The sequence below is a fragment of the Rhinolophus sinicus genome, linkage group LG16 (genome assembly GCF_036562045.2).
Source record: "Rhinolophus sinicus isolate RSC01 linkage group LG16, ASM3656204v1, whole genome shotgun sequence".
Classification (NCBI taxonomy): Eukaryota; Metazoa; Chordata; class Mammalia; order Chiroptera; family Rhinolophidae; genus Rhinolophus; species Rhinolophus sinicus.
Window position 1 is genome coordinate 9,540,566 of NC_133765.1, and position 13,590 is coordinate 9,554,155.

At 48.5% G+C, this 13,590-nt stretch overlaps 1 protein-coding gene across 1 annotated transcript in view; it reads right to left on the minus strand.

Moving 5' to 3' along the window:
• Nucleotides 1-3,826: 3,826 nt before the first annotated feature.
• ST14 (ST14 transmembrane serine protease matriptase) overlaps nucleotides 3,827-13,590 on the minus strand; it is a 39,373-nt gene continuing 29,609 nt past the window's right edge. Inside the window, exons 16-19 of the mRNA XM_019713990.2 lie at nucleotides 13,365-13,551; nucleotides 6,059-6,333; nucleotides 4,549-4,685; nucleotides 3,827-4,465 (exon numbers count right to left, since the gene is read on the minus strand). Of these exons, the coding sequence (XP_019569549.2) occupies nucleotides 4,304-4,465; nucleotides 4,549-4,685; nucleotides 6,059-6,333; nucleotides 13,365-13,551 (761 nt within the window). The 3' untranslated portion in view covers nucleotides 3,827-4,303. The remainder of the gene's footprint in view (nucleotides 4,466-4,548; nucleotides 4,686-6,058; nucleotides 6,334-13,364; nucleotides 13,552-13,590) is intronic.

The window sequence follows — 13,590 nt, forward strand, 5'->3', positions numbered from 1 at the left end:
CCTGCCCACGGGTCACCTCTCTTCTCCACCTCAAAAGTGGTCTTTGGCCCTGCCCTGGGAATGTGTATCTTCCAGGTCTGAGGGCCAGGTCTGCAGATGGGGGTGGGGGAAACTAAAGAGTCGAAGGACTGACCAGGGAAAGCTTTGTGCCTCTTGTGTGCTCACCCTGAGGTAGGACACCAACCTTACTGCACTACAGTGACAGGAAAGCAGCAGAGGACAGCCTTCTGAGAATGGTTGGAACTGGGGTCCTTCCCCGTCCCACCTCGCCACCAACCCTCAGCCCACCCCCAGAAGGCAGTGAGCAGCCCCTTGCCCCTGTGAGTACAACATCCCACCAACAGCCCACAGCCTGGAAGGGAAATCCTGCAATGCCCTTCATGATTGAACACCTTCCCTCCCAGCCCTTCAGGGTCTGGGTCTCTGGGTCTTTGGAGACTCCCAAACCGGGCCCTTACCTCGTCTATCAAGTCCATCCTAGCTAACCAGATTTCACTATTACTCCTGCGGACTCCCTGTCCATGCAATCGGATTAAATATTCATTAAGCTTTATATATTTTCAATTGGTGGCTAAAATAATTGAGATACAAGGTAGTTTAAGGGGACCAGGGAGATGAATAGTTTGAAGATCATACCAACAAAAAAGGCTGGTCAGCCAGGAAAGGACCCCGGGGTGGTTCGCTGAGCTTGGGAGAGAGGGACCCAACCAACAGCACTGGGCCCCGCACCAGCACAGGACATAGGTGCTCACGTGGGCAGGAGTGCCACCCCGTTGGCCTCGCCCCTGCCACTTCCTTCTCGCTGTCAGCTGCGCCTGAGTTGCTGTGGGGTCCCACACCTGCAGGTGATGCTAAGGATGCTAAGGTCCCCTCACCGGGTTTGCTGAAGAGGACTGCAGACCCCCCAGTGCCCACACAACAGGGCAGCAGCTAGGGGCTTAGAAGAAGCCACCTCTTGGCAGACTCCACGCCTTGCTCCACCCCATCAGAGCCTTCTCAGGCCCGGCTCCCTGCCCAGTTCACACTGTGCAGCTAGGGTACCTGGAGAACGGCCATGTGCATAAGGCTGCAGGGCCAGCGATAGAATTTGTGGGGCCCTGTACAAAATGAAAATGTGGGGCCCTTGTGAAAAATGATGAAGAATTTAAGGAAGGCAACACAGAGCATTAAACCAAGTTCAGGGCCCCTCTGAGTGAGCAGGAGTCAGTGACAGCCCTGACTAGCTGTTGGGGCAGTGAGGCACACTATCTTGCTTTCAACAACTTGACTCCAGATGCAATTACATGAACGGGTCTGCAAATGTACTTTCCTTCCACTCCCTGCACTGTAGACCTGGCTGCAACCAAGGCAGACTGCACTAATTAAATTGCATTTTCATTTACATGCTTGGAGCTAGACTTCATGGATTTAAAATGCAAATGCGTGCAAAGTAGTTTTGGCCACTAGTCCCTCCCCAGCAATGCCATGGGTGAAAGACAGCAGGCCTCTGGCCCCATCGCACGCATCCCGGTCCATGCAGTGGCTGCGTGCCTGTGCACCGCTCCCAGCCTGCACCACTGTCCTCAGCAGGGAAAGGAGGACACAGGCCGGTTGCCACTCCCATTGTCAACTCAGACTCTGTACCAGTGCCTCCTGCCTTCATTGGCGCTATCAGCAAGGGACAAGCCTGAGAGTGACACTTGACTTCCCACAAGTGAAGAATTCATAGCCTGTTCTTATTTGTCAGAACACTGGATTTGGTTCCAGTCATTTTAAAGGCACTGACCCTTTGCCGAAGCTTCACAGGACTGGAGGGCACGCGCCTGTGAGCCCTGAGTGTCTGGCAGTGAGGCTGATGCTGTTAGCCTGTGGACAGTAGTTCTCAAACGTTGGGTACATTCGAGTCACCTGAAGCAGATTGCTGGACCCGCCCCGGAGTCTCTGATGCAGGAGCTCAGGGTGAAGCATGAGAATCTGCGCCACCGAAACTCACCAGGTGGTACTGATGCTGCTGGCCCAAGGGCCACACTGTGCGGACACTGTCACAGAAGGTGTGCCCGACCCCCACACCACAGAGACCACAAGACTCCTGAATGACTAACCACCTGCACGTTTAACCATCTCCCCGGGTAGAAAACAATGAGCCTGAGAAACCACAGGAAATTGGAACAGGAAGTTGTAGAGACACTCTGCCATTAGGGAACAAAAGTAATTTGTAGTGAAGTCTTCTGATCCTGCCTGTGTTTCTGACTTGGGAAGGGAGTTTTTAAGACAATGGCAGGCTGTGGTGGGAGAATAGGGTGTTATGGGGCCGCACAGACCAGGCTGGCCTCCTCGAGCCCCACTGTGGGGCAAACACGTCTATACTGGGCCTGAGGGGCAGGTGTGCTTAGGAACCAAATGCCAGTGAGGCTTCTCCCTACACATCAGCTATTCACAGCTATCGGTGCAGGCGTCTTCTGACAGCATCTCCATTCTTCTACTTCCCACATCTTGGTAAGAACAGACACTCTTTCCCATTGCTGGACGGGAAATTCAACATGGCTGCTTCCATAGGTGTCAAGACAAAACTTCTCCCTCCCTCCCAAGGGTAAAACACTCAGACTAAAATGAAACAGGCAGCTCAACTCCTCCAAGAAATCTGACCAGATCACTCCAATGACACTAGGATATCTTTGGTTTCCAAAACTCATGGAAGGTAAAGACCATTCATTCAGCAAACATATTAGCGTCTTCTAGGAGCCAGGCCTGCGCTGCAGATACAGCGACGAGCAAAGACAACCTGTCTTCCTTCATGACACTGGCCATCTCATTTCTCTTCCTAGGCTTGCTGCTGTCCCCTGGCCCCAGCTCATATAGCGCCTCAAATGTCCCTTTGAGAACTCCCTAAGCCCTCCCCAGATCCTTGACACTGTCCCTCTGGGTCACCCCAAGCAAGAAAAGAGAGTATTTTAAATAAGTAAAACTCAAAGGAGGGTGGATGGCAGTACAGATATGAAAACCTGTAGGCAAAACAGATCTACTCCAAGGCCTCAGGACCTCTCATATCTGCATGCGTAAGCACACATGTACACACACACACACACACACACACACACACACACACACACCACTCACATGACCACTTCCCCACCTAAAAAAGTCCTACTTCCTCTTTTCTTCCTGGGATAAAGTTCCTCCACCCTCCTAGGGTGCCCAGACCAGGCAGCTGCCACACACCCTCCCCACCCCTCCTATCAGGGAGCCAGGCCCTGGTTTTGCAGTTGCAGATAAGAGCAAAAACACAGCCCTCTGGGGGGCGGCCAGATGGCTCAGTGGGTTAGAGCACGAGCTCTGAACAACAGGGTTGCCGATTCAATTCCCACATGGGCCAGTGAGCTCCACCCTCCACAACTAGATTGAAGACAATGAGCTGCTGCTGAGCTGCTGGAGGGAAGGCCGGATGCCTCAGTTGATTAGAGCGCGAGCTCTCAACAAGGTTGCCGGTTCAATTCCCACATGGGATGGTGGGCTGTGCCCCCTGCAACTAAGATTGAAAGCGGTAACTGGACTTGGAGCTGAGCTGCGCCCTCCACAACTAGATTGAAGGACAACGACTTGGAGCTGATGGGCCCTGGAGAAACACACGGTTCCCCAATATTCCCCAATAAAACAAAACAAAATAAAACAAAAAACACAGTCCTCTGCCCTCTGCTAGCTGGCTGGAGACCCTCACTCTTAGCCTGACTCCAGGGTCTGTGCTGAGGGAAATTTAAACCCAGTTACAACCTGGGATTAGGACTTGGGACTAGGAAGAAGGAGAGGAAGGAGGAGAGCCCATTGACTCTGGTAACAAAAAAAGCATACCTAAAAAGAAATAGTGTTTTACTCATACACACAAATACGCACTCTGAACCCTACCCTGGGACCTGGTAAAACAATTCAAATCTTAGACCCATCTGTCTTCCGGGGTTCTTCTGGGCTGGGTTTCTTGAAGAGTGTGGCCCTAGGAACACCCAGTGCCCCATCAGCCCCACCTAAGGGGTCCCAGAGTCAATATTACAGCTGCTCCTGGATCAGAGGTGCAGAGGAAGCCGATCTTCAGGAAAGAGCCTCAGTCCAACAGGCTGTGTCTTCAAGCCTCTGCCCCATCGGCAAGGCCGGGATCCTCCCTTCTGCTTTGGAGGCTGAGGGAGGTGAGAGGCTCTGCAAACTGGTCCTCCATCTCTAGAGTCATGGGGATTCAGCTCATAGTCTGGGCTCAGGGGGGCCCGAGGCAGGGGTGCAGTTAGCAATCCTGTTCTCAGGGGTGCAAACTGGGGTGGCTGGTGGATGGCTTCTGCGTCTATACCCCAGTTTGCTCTTTAATCCAGTTCCGAAATACAGGGAGCCTCGTGTACACGCCTGGCTTGTCCCTCTGCGCGCAGCCGTCCCCCCAGCTCACCACGCCAGCCTGGAAGATCCGCCCATCTGCCTCCACACTGGACAGGGGGCCCCCGGAATCACCCTGAGGAAAGAAAGACAAGCCCTGAGTGCCCCCGCCCACTTCCCCAGGCTGACCCCAGCCCAGGCTCCCCTGCTGGCACTCACCTGGCAGGCATCCACGCCCCCGCTCAGGTAGCCCACACACATCATGCGCGCGGTGATCTGCTGTGGCATCAGCTTCTCACAGGTTGTCTGGTTGATGACACGGATCTCGCCCTTCTGCAAGACCAGCACCACGTTGCCTGGGGAGAGGGCAGGACAGGCTGACTGAGCAAGTGGGCTTCTGAGGGGGCCGTGCCACATGGGGAACAGTGCCATCCACAATGTTCCCACAGGAGTAACTGTACTAGTAAAACTCTGGAGACAACCTAAAGGCCTGTGGCTGACAAATGGCTATGTAACTGATGACACATTTACTCAATGGGATATTAGGCAGCCATATAGAGTCATTGGGTGGCAGGCTGGAAATGTGACAGGTGATATAAGCTCAAATATACACCATGGGAATAGCATATGAGAAACAAACAGAAAGGCTAAAAGAAAGTACCACAAAAATGCCCACAGTTGTTTTGTTAAGGCAGTAGAGCAGGGGTGTCCAAACTGCGGCCTGCGGGCCAACTGCAGCCCGCAATCCATTTTTAATTGGCCCGCAGCAAATTCCAAAAATACATTTAGTTTACTTAAATATATTTAAGTAAATATATTTACTTACTTGTAAGTAATTATTTACAAGTATTTATTTACTTGTAAACCAGGTGAAGCAATACGTACTTCACCTCGAGTGAGTGGCCCGGCTGTTTGTGTATTTTACCGAATATGACCCTTGGTGAAAAACATTGAAAAAAGTTTGGACACCCCTGGGTAGAGCCCTAAGTCAGGTTACTTTTCTTTTTCCTCTCTATAATCTACAAATTTTCAGCAGTGTGCTATGTTAATACCGTGTTTCACTGAAAATAAGACCTAGGTGGACAATCAGCTCTAATGCATCTTTTGGAGCAAAAATTAATATATTATATTATATTATATTATATTATATTATATTATATTATAGACCCGGTCTTATTTTACTATTTTCTTTATTATATTATTTACTATTATAAAATAATATAATGTAATGTAATATAATATAATACAATATAATATTAGTATAATACCGGTCTTATATTAATTTTTGCTCTAAAAGACGCATTACAGCTAATTGTCCGGCTAGGTCTTATTTTCAGGGAAACACGGTATTAGAACTGAGTTTTTTCAACATAACATTTACCAACTAATGGCCTTCAGATGGAGGGAGAAGGAGAGAAGAGGCCAGGTTCCCATCACTGGTCCTGACCCAGGCACAGCTCCTCAGGACTCTCTACATCAGTGTTTCCACAGCAACGTTCTTACATTCACTAAGTACCATTTGGGAAGGTGTTTTTATCTTCACTGCACAGGGGAAGAAACAGGCCCAGGGTTTAAGCAACTCTGGGCCTAGGTCGCTCAGTTAAGTAGCAGGGCCAGGCCTTCCATGCAGAGCCCGGCCTCCAAATGCCCCGCTTTCACTAGAAGCCTCCATTTCACTCCTGGACAGCCTCATCCTGCCAGGTGTGGGAGGTGGGACAGCCTAGCTCACCTCCCTCGTAGGTGTGGCCCCAGCCAGTGACCCAGATGGCCTTGCCGGGCGGGAAGGAGTGTGAGGTGTCGGGCAGGCAGATGGGCCGCACGGTGCTGCTGTACTCCACCGGCTGCTCCAGCTCCAGCAGTGCGATGTCGTAGTCGTAGGTGAAGTCATTGAAGTTAGGGTGGCTGATGATGCGCTTGAGCTTGCACTCTTGCACCCCGGGAACACTGCGCTTGCTCTGGTCGTGCAGACCCAGAAAGGCTGTCCACATGGTGTGGTCGGAGTACCTGCAGAGGGAGCCAGAGAGCCGCCCGAGATGAGCGCGCCACCGGACAAACCACCGGCGGCACAGTGTGGCCTCCATCCTCAACTGGAAACTACTGGGTGCCTCCTGACACCGCACTCACCCCCCCGCCCCCATTCCGTCTTTGTTTCCTTCTTTTAATTCATTTTCATTCGATTATCCAAAAATACCTTATTATAGCTTATTAATCTGATCTTTCACAGAACACACGACTCAGAATATTTTTCTAACACAGTGATACGTATTCTAAGCACCACATGAGTTGAAAAATAGATTGAAGTTGATAAACTAGGTTTGCTGTTGGCAGCGGAATCAGTTGATTTCAGGTCTAGAGTAGGTAAAGCATAAAATGAACCTGGGACATTTGTTTTACCACAAGTCAGTGAGTGCTCAAACCAGTGACGGAACAAGTAGGACAAGGTGCTCACTGGCCAAAGTCAAGGTCATCTGAACTTCAAAATAAACAACTGGCTTACATTTCTACACATGCTGAATAATAGAAAAGGGAGAAGGGAAAATCCATGAGTCCATCCTGAGTCTAAAAAATAATTTCAAAAAAATTTATAAGGGGGCAAGCAAAGCTATTCTTTACAGAAAAACACCAGCTAATAAATACAAAAGAAATTATTCAATAAGAAATCACATTTTGCACCTACCACAGCAATAACCAATACATGCAAGAATCACTGAGGAATGGTAACACCACTGGGCAAAAGATTGTTGGAGAGTAAGATATTCACACTGATTCAATGGATCATCCAAGATTACTTAACTCATAACCAAGGGAGGGAAGTATCTTTATAATGAAGAAACCCATGGACACCACCTTAACCAAGTAAGTAATCAACAGTTTTCTCCCAGTCATTCCCATTAATGAGATATCATGGCTTCCTGAGAAGGACACAGTATCACCTAGGCAGTGTTTCTTACCAAAAAAAAAAAAAAAAAACGTGTAACCTAACTCTTAATCAAGAAAAAACAATCAGAAAAATCCAAATTGAGAGATAGTCTGTAAAATAACTGGCCTGGACTTTTCAAAAAGGTAATAGACCAAAAATATAAGGCTTGAAGAAAGTGTTTTAGATTTAAAAGAAACTAAAGAAACCTAATGACTAAATACAAAGCATAACCCTAGACTGGATCCTTGATTTAAGGGGATAAAAATCTATAAAGGACAACATTGAGAGAATTGGAGGACATATGAAATATGGGGCGTACGCTAGCTAACAGTACCATATCAGCACTGTCATTTCTGGACATATTGTGGTTACATGGGAGAACTTCCTTGTTCTTAGGAGACACAGATTGATGTACGTGAGGAAGAATGTCGTGATGGCTGCACCTAACTCAGAAACAGTTCAGAAAAATGTATGTGAACATCTTTGGCAGCACAGCTTAGACAGGTTTGTGTGATCAAGCCTACTGAGATGTTGTGTCCAACAGCTGAAGGAACTTGAGGGAAGACTTTAGTGTCAGTCACCAAAGAGGGGTTGGACATTCTAGAAGACGCAGAAGAGAAAAAGCAAAGTTTCAAAAGCTCTGCAAAATCACGAAAGACATCTTGGAGAAAAAAGCCAAAAGGCTGGTCATGCAAAATTAAATGACCAATGCTGCAATGCCACAAGCACAAGTGGCTGGACAGAAAACATGGAAAGAATCATGAAGGCCCAAGCCCTAAGAGACAACTCAACAATGGGTTACATGGCAGCAAAGAAACACCTGGCAATAAACCCGAATCATTCCAGCACCAAGACTTCAACAGAAAAGGAAGAGGCTGACGAGAAGGACAAACAAGTCTGTGAAGCAAGGATCTGGTCACCGTGCTCCACGAAACTGCGCTCCTGTCTTCCAGCTTCAGTCTGGAATATCCCAGACATACGCTAACAGGATCAACAGGACGATCAAACTTGGTCTTAGCACTGATGAAGATGACCCGATGGCTGATGGTAGCAAGGCTGCTGTACCTGAGATGCCATCCCTCACAGGAGATGATGAGACGTCATGCAGGGAAATAGACTAAATTCTGCCTGAAGAATTACTTATTCGATGTTTTATCTTCATTGCCTCTGATAATATATTTTCAAGGATTTTTTCCTTTATTTTTGTTAACATTTAAAAAATCTGTATGGCATACAATAACTACTTAAGGAGACGATATCGTTCTACTTCTAAGTGTGATACTTGGGGCACTAAAGCTGAGCTTATTTTTTTCTAGTTATTCTTTCCTAGTTTCACATTGGCTTATTTTAACAGATCGAGGTAATGTTTTTTGTAAGATGTACGTAACCTCATGTTAACTTTGTGGTCTGAAGTGTTTTGCTAACAAGCAGATTCCTTAGTAAACCAAATCTTTTGTTACTGAGGTGTTCTGAGATACCTTGATATTCAAAAGAAAAATATTTGTTAAAACCAAATATGTGTGTTTATACACATCTATGTGTGAGGAGAGAAAAATAAAACAAATGTGGTAAAATTAAACAATTAGTGAATGTAAGATAAAGGGTATGAAGGCGTTTGTTGTAATTTTTCTTTTCTTTCACTGTATTTGCAACTTGTAGGTTTGAATTTTTTTCAAAATAAAAAACTGGAAAATATATCTTTAAAATAGAAAACGTATATGATAGAGAAAAACGTGAAGACCTGCTTCATTTTCTCTAACCTCTCAGGAAAGTCAAGAGGCTACAGAAGCAGCCTCACCTCAGACGTGCACTTCAGACTCACATACCAGTATCTGTCGCCCCACCCCTGCCCAGCTGCCTTCTGCGGACCCTGCATCCACCCTTTCCTCGCCAGTCTTACCACCCCCTCCCTAGAGTGTCTCACACCCAGACTGAAGCGCCAGCTTCCACACCAGGTCTTTTTGCCTCTGGTCTCTCTTCATTCTAACCTATTGCTGCCGGATAGCAACTGCCTAAAAACTGCTTGTGTGAGAACCTCTTTGTGTTATTCAACAAGCTAAAATGATTCCAATACCTGTCAGATCAGCCTCTCCTTCCCATCTAGGCATTCAGTACCACCATTCACTCTGCCTGACCCTTTCTGATTTTTTCTCACAATCAGCCCCATACTCTACCATGTATTCACCCACCCATCTATTCACTTATTCAGTAATTATCGGGTCTCGCTGATGTTCCAGGAATTGTATTATACCCAGTCCTCACATTCACAGTATACTTGGGGAGAGAACCAGGAAACCCACCCATGGCAGCACAGCGTGAAAAGCATCCTTCAGAGGATTGGGGAGATGCCCTGGAAGAACACGGGGTGGGAGGCGTGAGTCAGGAGAGGAAACAGCTCATGAACCAGGCCTTCAAAATCTAATATAATTTGGTCAAAGCCTACAGGCGGAGGAGAAAGTAGCATAGTCAAAGAGAGCAACGGGAATGTTTAGGAAGCCCCCCAAAGTTGAACATATGGACGGTGTGAGGCCAGGATAGGAGACTGAGGTTGGAGAGATGGGCAGAGGCCAGGTGATGTGGCCATGTTGGTCAAGCTAAGGCGTTTCTACGTTATCCTGCAAGCCACGGCACACATGTAAGTAGGGGGTCAACAGGATCAAGTTAGTTCTTTGGATAGACCACACTGGCATTGGGCAGTACAGACCAGAGTGCCGAGAAGAAAGCAAGGGGATCAGGTGGAGGGTGCTGGCGCCCCCCTCGGCCAGGGGGAGCCAAGATAGTAGCAGTGTGAGTAGGAAGGAGTAGAGATGCTTCCAGGATATTAGGAGGCAAGGACTGGATGGGACGGGATGGGGACGGAGGGGAGGCACATCAAGCCCTCTGCTGCATGCTCCCCTGACCCCACCACCTAACATGGACATCCCTTTTTCAGCCCTGTGCTGGTGCTGAGCCCTGCGCCCTAAGGCTCCCCACGCCTCGCCCTCAGCTGGACCCTGATCACCCAGCCCCTTCCACTAAGTCTTCCCTATTTACCCCACCACAATGGTCTTTTCTCTAAAGCCCATGGTACCCAGTCTAAAACAGTCTTTGATTATACAAGCAAACTTAGTCTCTAATTGTCTAAGTGTGTGTTTAAGGTACACACACTTACCAGTAACTGAGAAACCAGCTGGGAAGGTGAGGCCACCTAGATCCCCTCAGTAACTGCCATGGTGTTAGAGAGGGCATTGGAAATAGTTAACATTGGAACAGAGCTGACCACACATGAAGCACTTGTCTAAATGCTGACATGTTGTCATTTTTATCTCCCAACAGCTCTTCAAGATACAGCCACCCATTTTAAGATGAGAACTCAGGCACAGAGAGGTTAAGTAACTTTCCCAAGATCACACAGCTAGTAAGTCATGGACCACAGTCTAAACCCAGACAACCTATGCTCTTAACCACAACATGATATCACCTCTTGGTAACACCCTGTGAGTACTTGTTGACTCAGAAATGTGTCCAAAGTAACTGGTTCTTGAACACTTCAGGCCTGCCTGCTTCTGCTCACAACACTCCCTTTTTCTGGAAGGACTGAGTTATCTTGTCCAGTGACAAATACCCTCACATTTAGACACTCAGATCAGATGCTCCTGCTGATAACGGCATTCCTCACCGCCGCCCTTCCCAGCGCGCAGGCAGAATTCTAAACCCCACACATCGGCCCTAGGTAACGTGTCCACAGTTCTGGCCTAGCACTTGCTGTGCACATGTATGTCCGTGTATGTGCACACATGTGTGTATGCACATGTGCACACATCACGGATCTCGTCCCCCTACCCAGGGAAGTCTGTGAAGTGCAAGGACCAAGTCTTACTCATTTCATCTCCACAGTGCTGATAATAACAGTGGCTACTGAAGGAATTAACGGGCAAAAAGTAAGACAGATGATCAACAGAAGATGAAGGAAAGGGACATGAGAAATGAGATGATGAGAGGGAAAAAGGAAGAGGTACAGGAGGCCGTGGCGGATTCATTGGAGGACACAGACATGGTGTCCTAGCTCTCCCTGGGGGGCGGCAGTGACCACGAGCACACCGAGCACCCATGAGCACTTGGTTTCTAAACACCATTCCCACTAAGAGGGCTCCATGGAGAAATGGCTCCTTCTAGGGCTGGGCCAGGGAACATACAAGAGAAGTCTGGAGCACCTAGGAGTGCCAGAAAGCAAGAAAGTGACTCAAATAAACAAAAGAGTGGGACCATGTCAAACACAGGAGCCAAACTCAGTGAGCTCCCCAGAGCCAAATCTGGAACAATTTGAGCAGCAAAATCAGTAACATGGCATCAGATTACAACCTGAAATATAAATACACACGAGCCTGTTGGAGTATAAATAGATGGTTAAGTAAAGGGGAGCGAAGGGACAAACCTTCCTTACAGAAGAATTCCAAATTAGCTGATATCCAAAGAATACCATGTAGAAAGGGAGAAAACAGGTACTTCCTATGGAAAAAGCTGGCAAACAGTATCTTAACCAAATGACAAAGCTTAACTCCACCAGCAATGTCATGCTGACATCATTTACCTGCTGATATGATGTGATATTCTTCCAAACCTTATAACCCCAGTCTCATCATGAGAACAACATCAGACAAACATAGATGGGGGGGGCATTCTACAGAATACCTGGCCTCCAGGCTGTCAAAGTCATGAAAAACAAACAAAGACAGAAACTGTCACAGGCCAGAGGAGCCTGGGGAGACAGGAGAACAGAATGTAAAGTAGTAACCGGGATGGCTCCTGGAGCAGAAAGGACATCAGTGTAAAAACTAGGGCAGACCAGCGGGAGTTTCTAGTATTAGCAAACATCCCACATTAACAGCAAGGGGAAGCAGGTGAGGGGTATATGGGAATTCTGTACTATCTTTGCAACTTATCTACATTCCAAAATAAAGTTTATTTAAAAAAATTCTTAAGTAGGCTCTCATCACCCCCAAAAGAAAGAAAATCATTTCTGTCCAGGGTAGAGTAGAGCTGACAAAATGAGAAGAGAAAGGACAGTCAGGTTGCACGAGGCTGCCCTTCCACAGCCCAGCGAGGCCTCGCTCCTCGCACTGACCTTGCTCCCTCCAGACCTTCGGTGTCTCCTCCACCACCCATGCCCATGTGCCCATCTGACCATGCCCCACATCTGTTCCTGAGGCCTGTGTGCTGCTGTAGGCCATCTCTCCTGAAAGTGCATGACGGTTCTCCTCTCGTTCCTGTAAAAGGGTGTCATGGCAGCCTGGGGGGCCCTCATGCTGCTGCCTGTGGCAGGAGAGCATGTGCCCAGCAGGAAGTCCCCAACGGTGGGAATCCCTTGGAAGGTCTGCTCCAGGAGCAAGCTGTCCCCTTAGACTTCCACCCACAGCCAATGGCCAGAGGGCCTGAATAGACTGGAGCTAAGACACAAAGAGCCGAGCCCTGGGTCAGGCCACCTGTTCCTGCTCACCCTCTGCTCACCCCTTCCTAAGATGCCAGAACAACCCTTCCTTAGTGACCTGCCCTGTGCAAGGCACAGGGCTCAGTACTTCAGGTGCGCTGCCATATTTAATTCTCACAGCTCTAAGGATAAGAACTCACAGTGTCACCATTACCACCGAAGAACCTGAGGCCTAGGAAGTGTGAATAACTTGCCCAAGGTCACCTGGCAAGCCAGAGCTGCAGTGACTGTGAGGCTGGTCTGAACTCATCCCGAGGCGTCCCTCTGGTGCAGGGACTAACCACTCAGACTGTGGAATCCACACACCTGGGTCCCAGTCTGGCTCTGCCACTTAATAGCTGGGCAACCTCGAGCAAATGTCTTTACCTCTCTGAATCTCTGTTTCTGTAAAACGGGGACATACACAGACCTGCCTAACTAGGTTGTTGGGAAAGGCACTTAGATGGTACTTGACTGAGAGAGAGAGATAGTCATTTGAATTATTACTGCGAGTGAGCCCGTGCTGGGTGTCTGCAACCCCTCCAGTCCTGGCCCTGCCCCACTGCCATCCCACTTTGGCGTGACTCACAGACACAGGGCTTTCCAACCCCAGAATACACAGAGGAGGGCTTCCAAGGAGGCCCTCCTACTTCCTGCCCAGTGGCTCACCTGAATCCTCTGTCGTTGACGAAGCAGTGAGCTGCAGACACCATCCAGTTGTGAGAGATAAGTGAAGCTCCGCACAGATGGCCCTGGCCCAGGGCATGGAGACTCACCTGCCAGGGCCATTCACCCTCTTCTGCATCCTTGCCCCCAACAACTCGAGACTGCCTGCTGAATGATCGCAGCCCACAGTCTGGGAGGGGCAGATAAGCCAAGGAAAAGACAGTGAGTC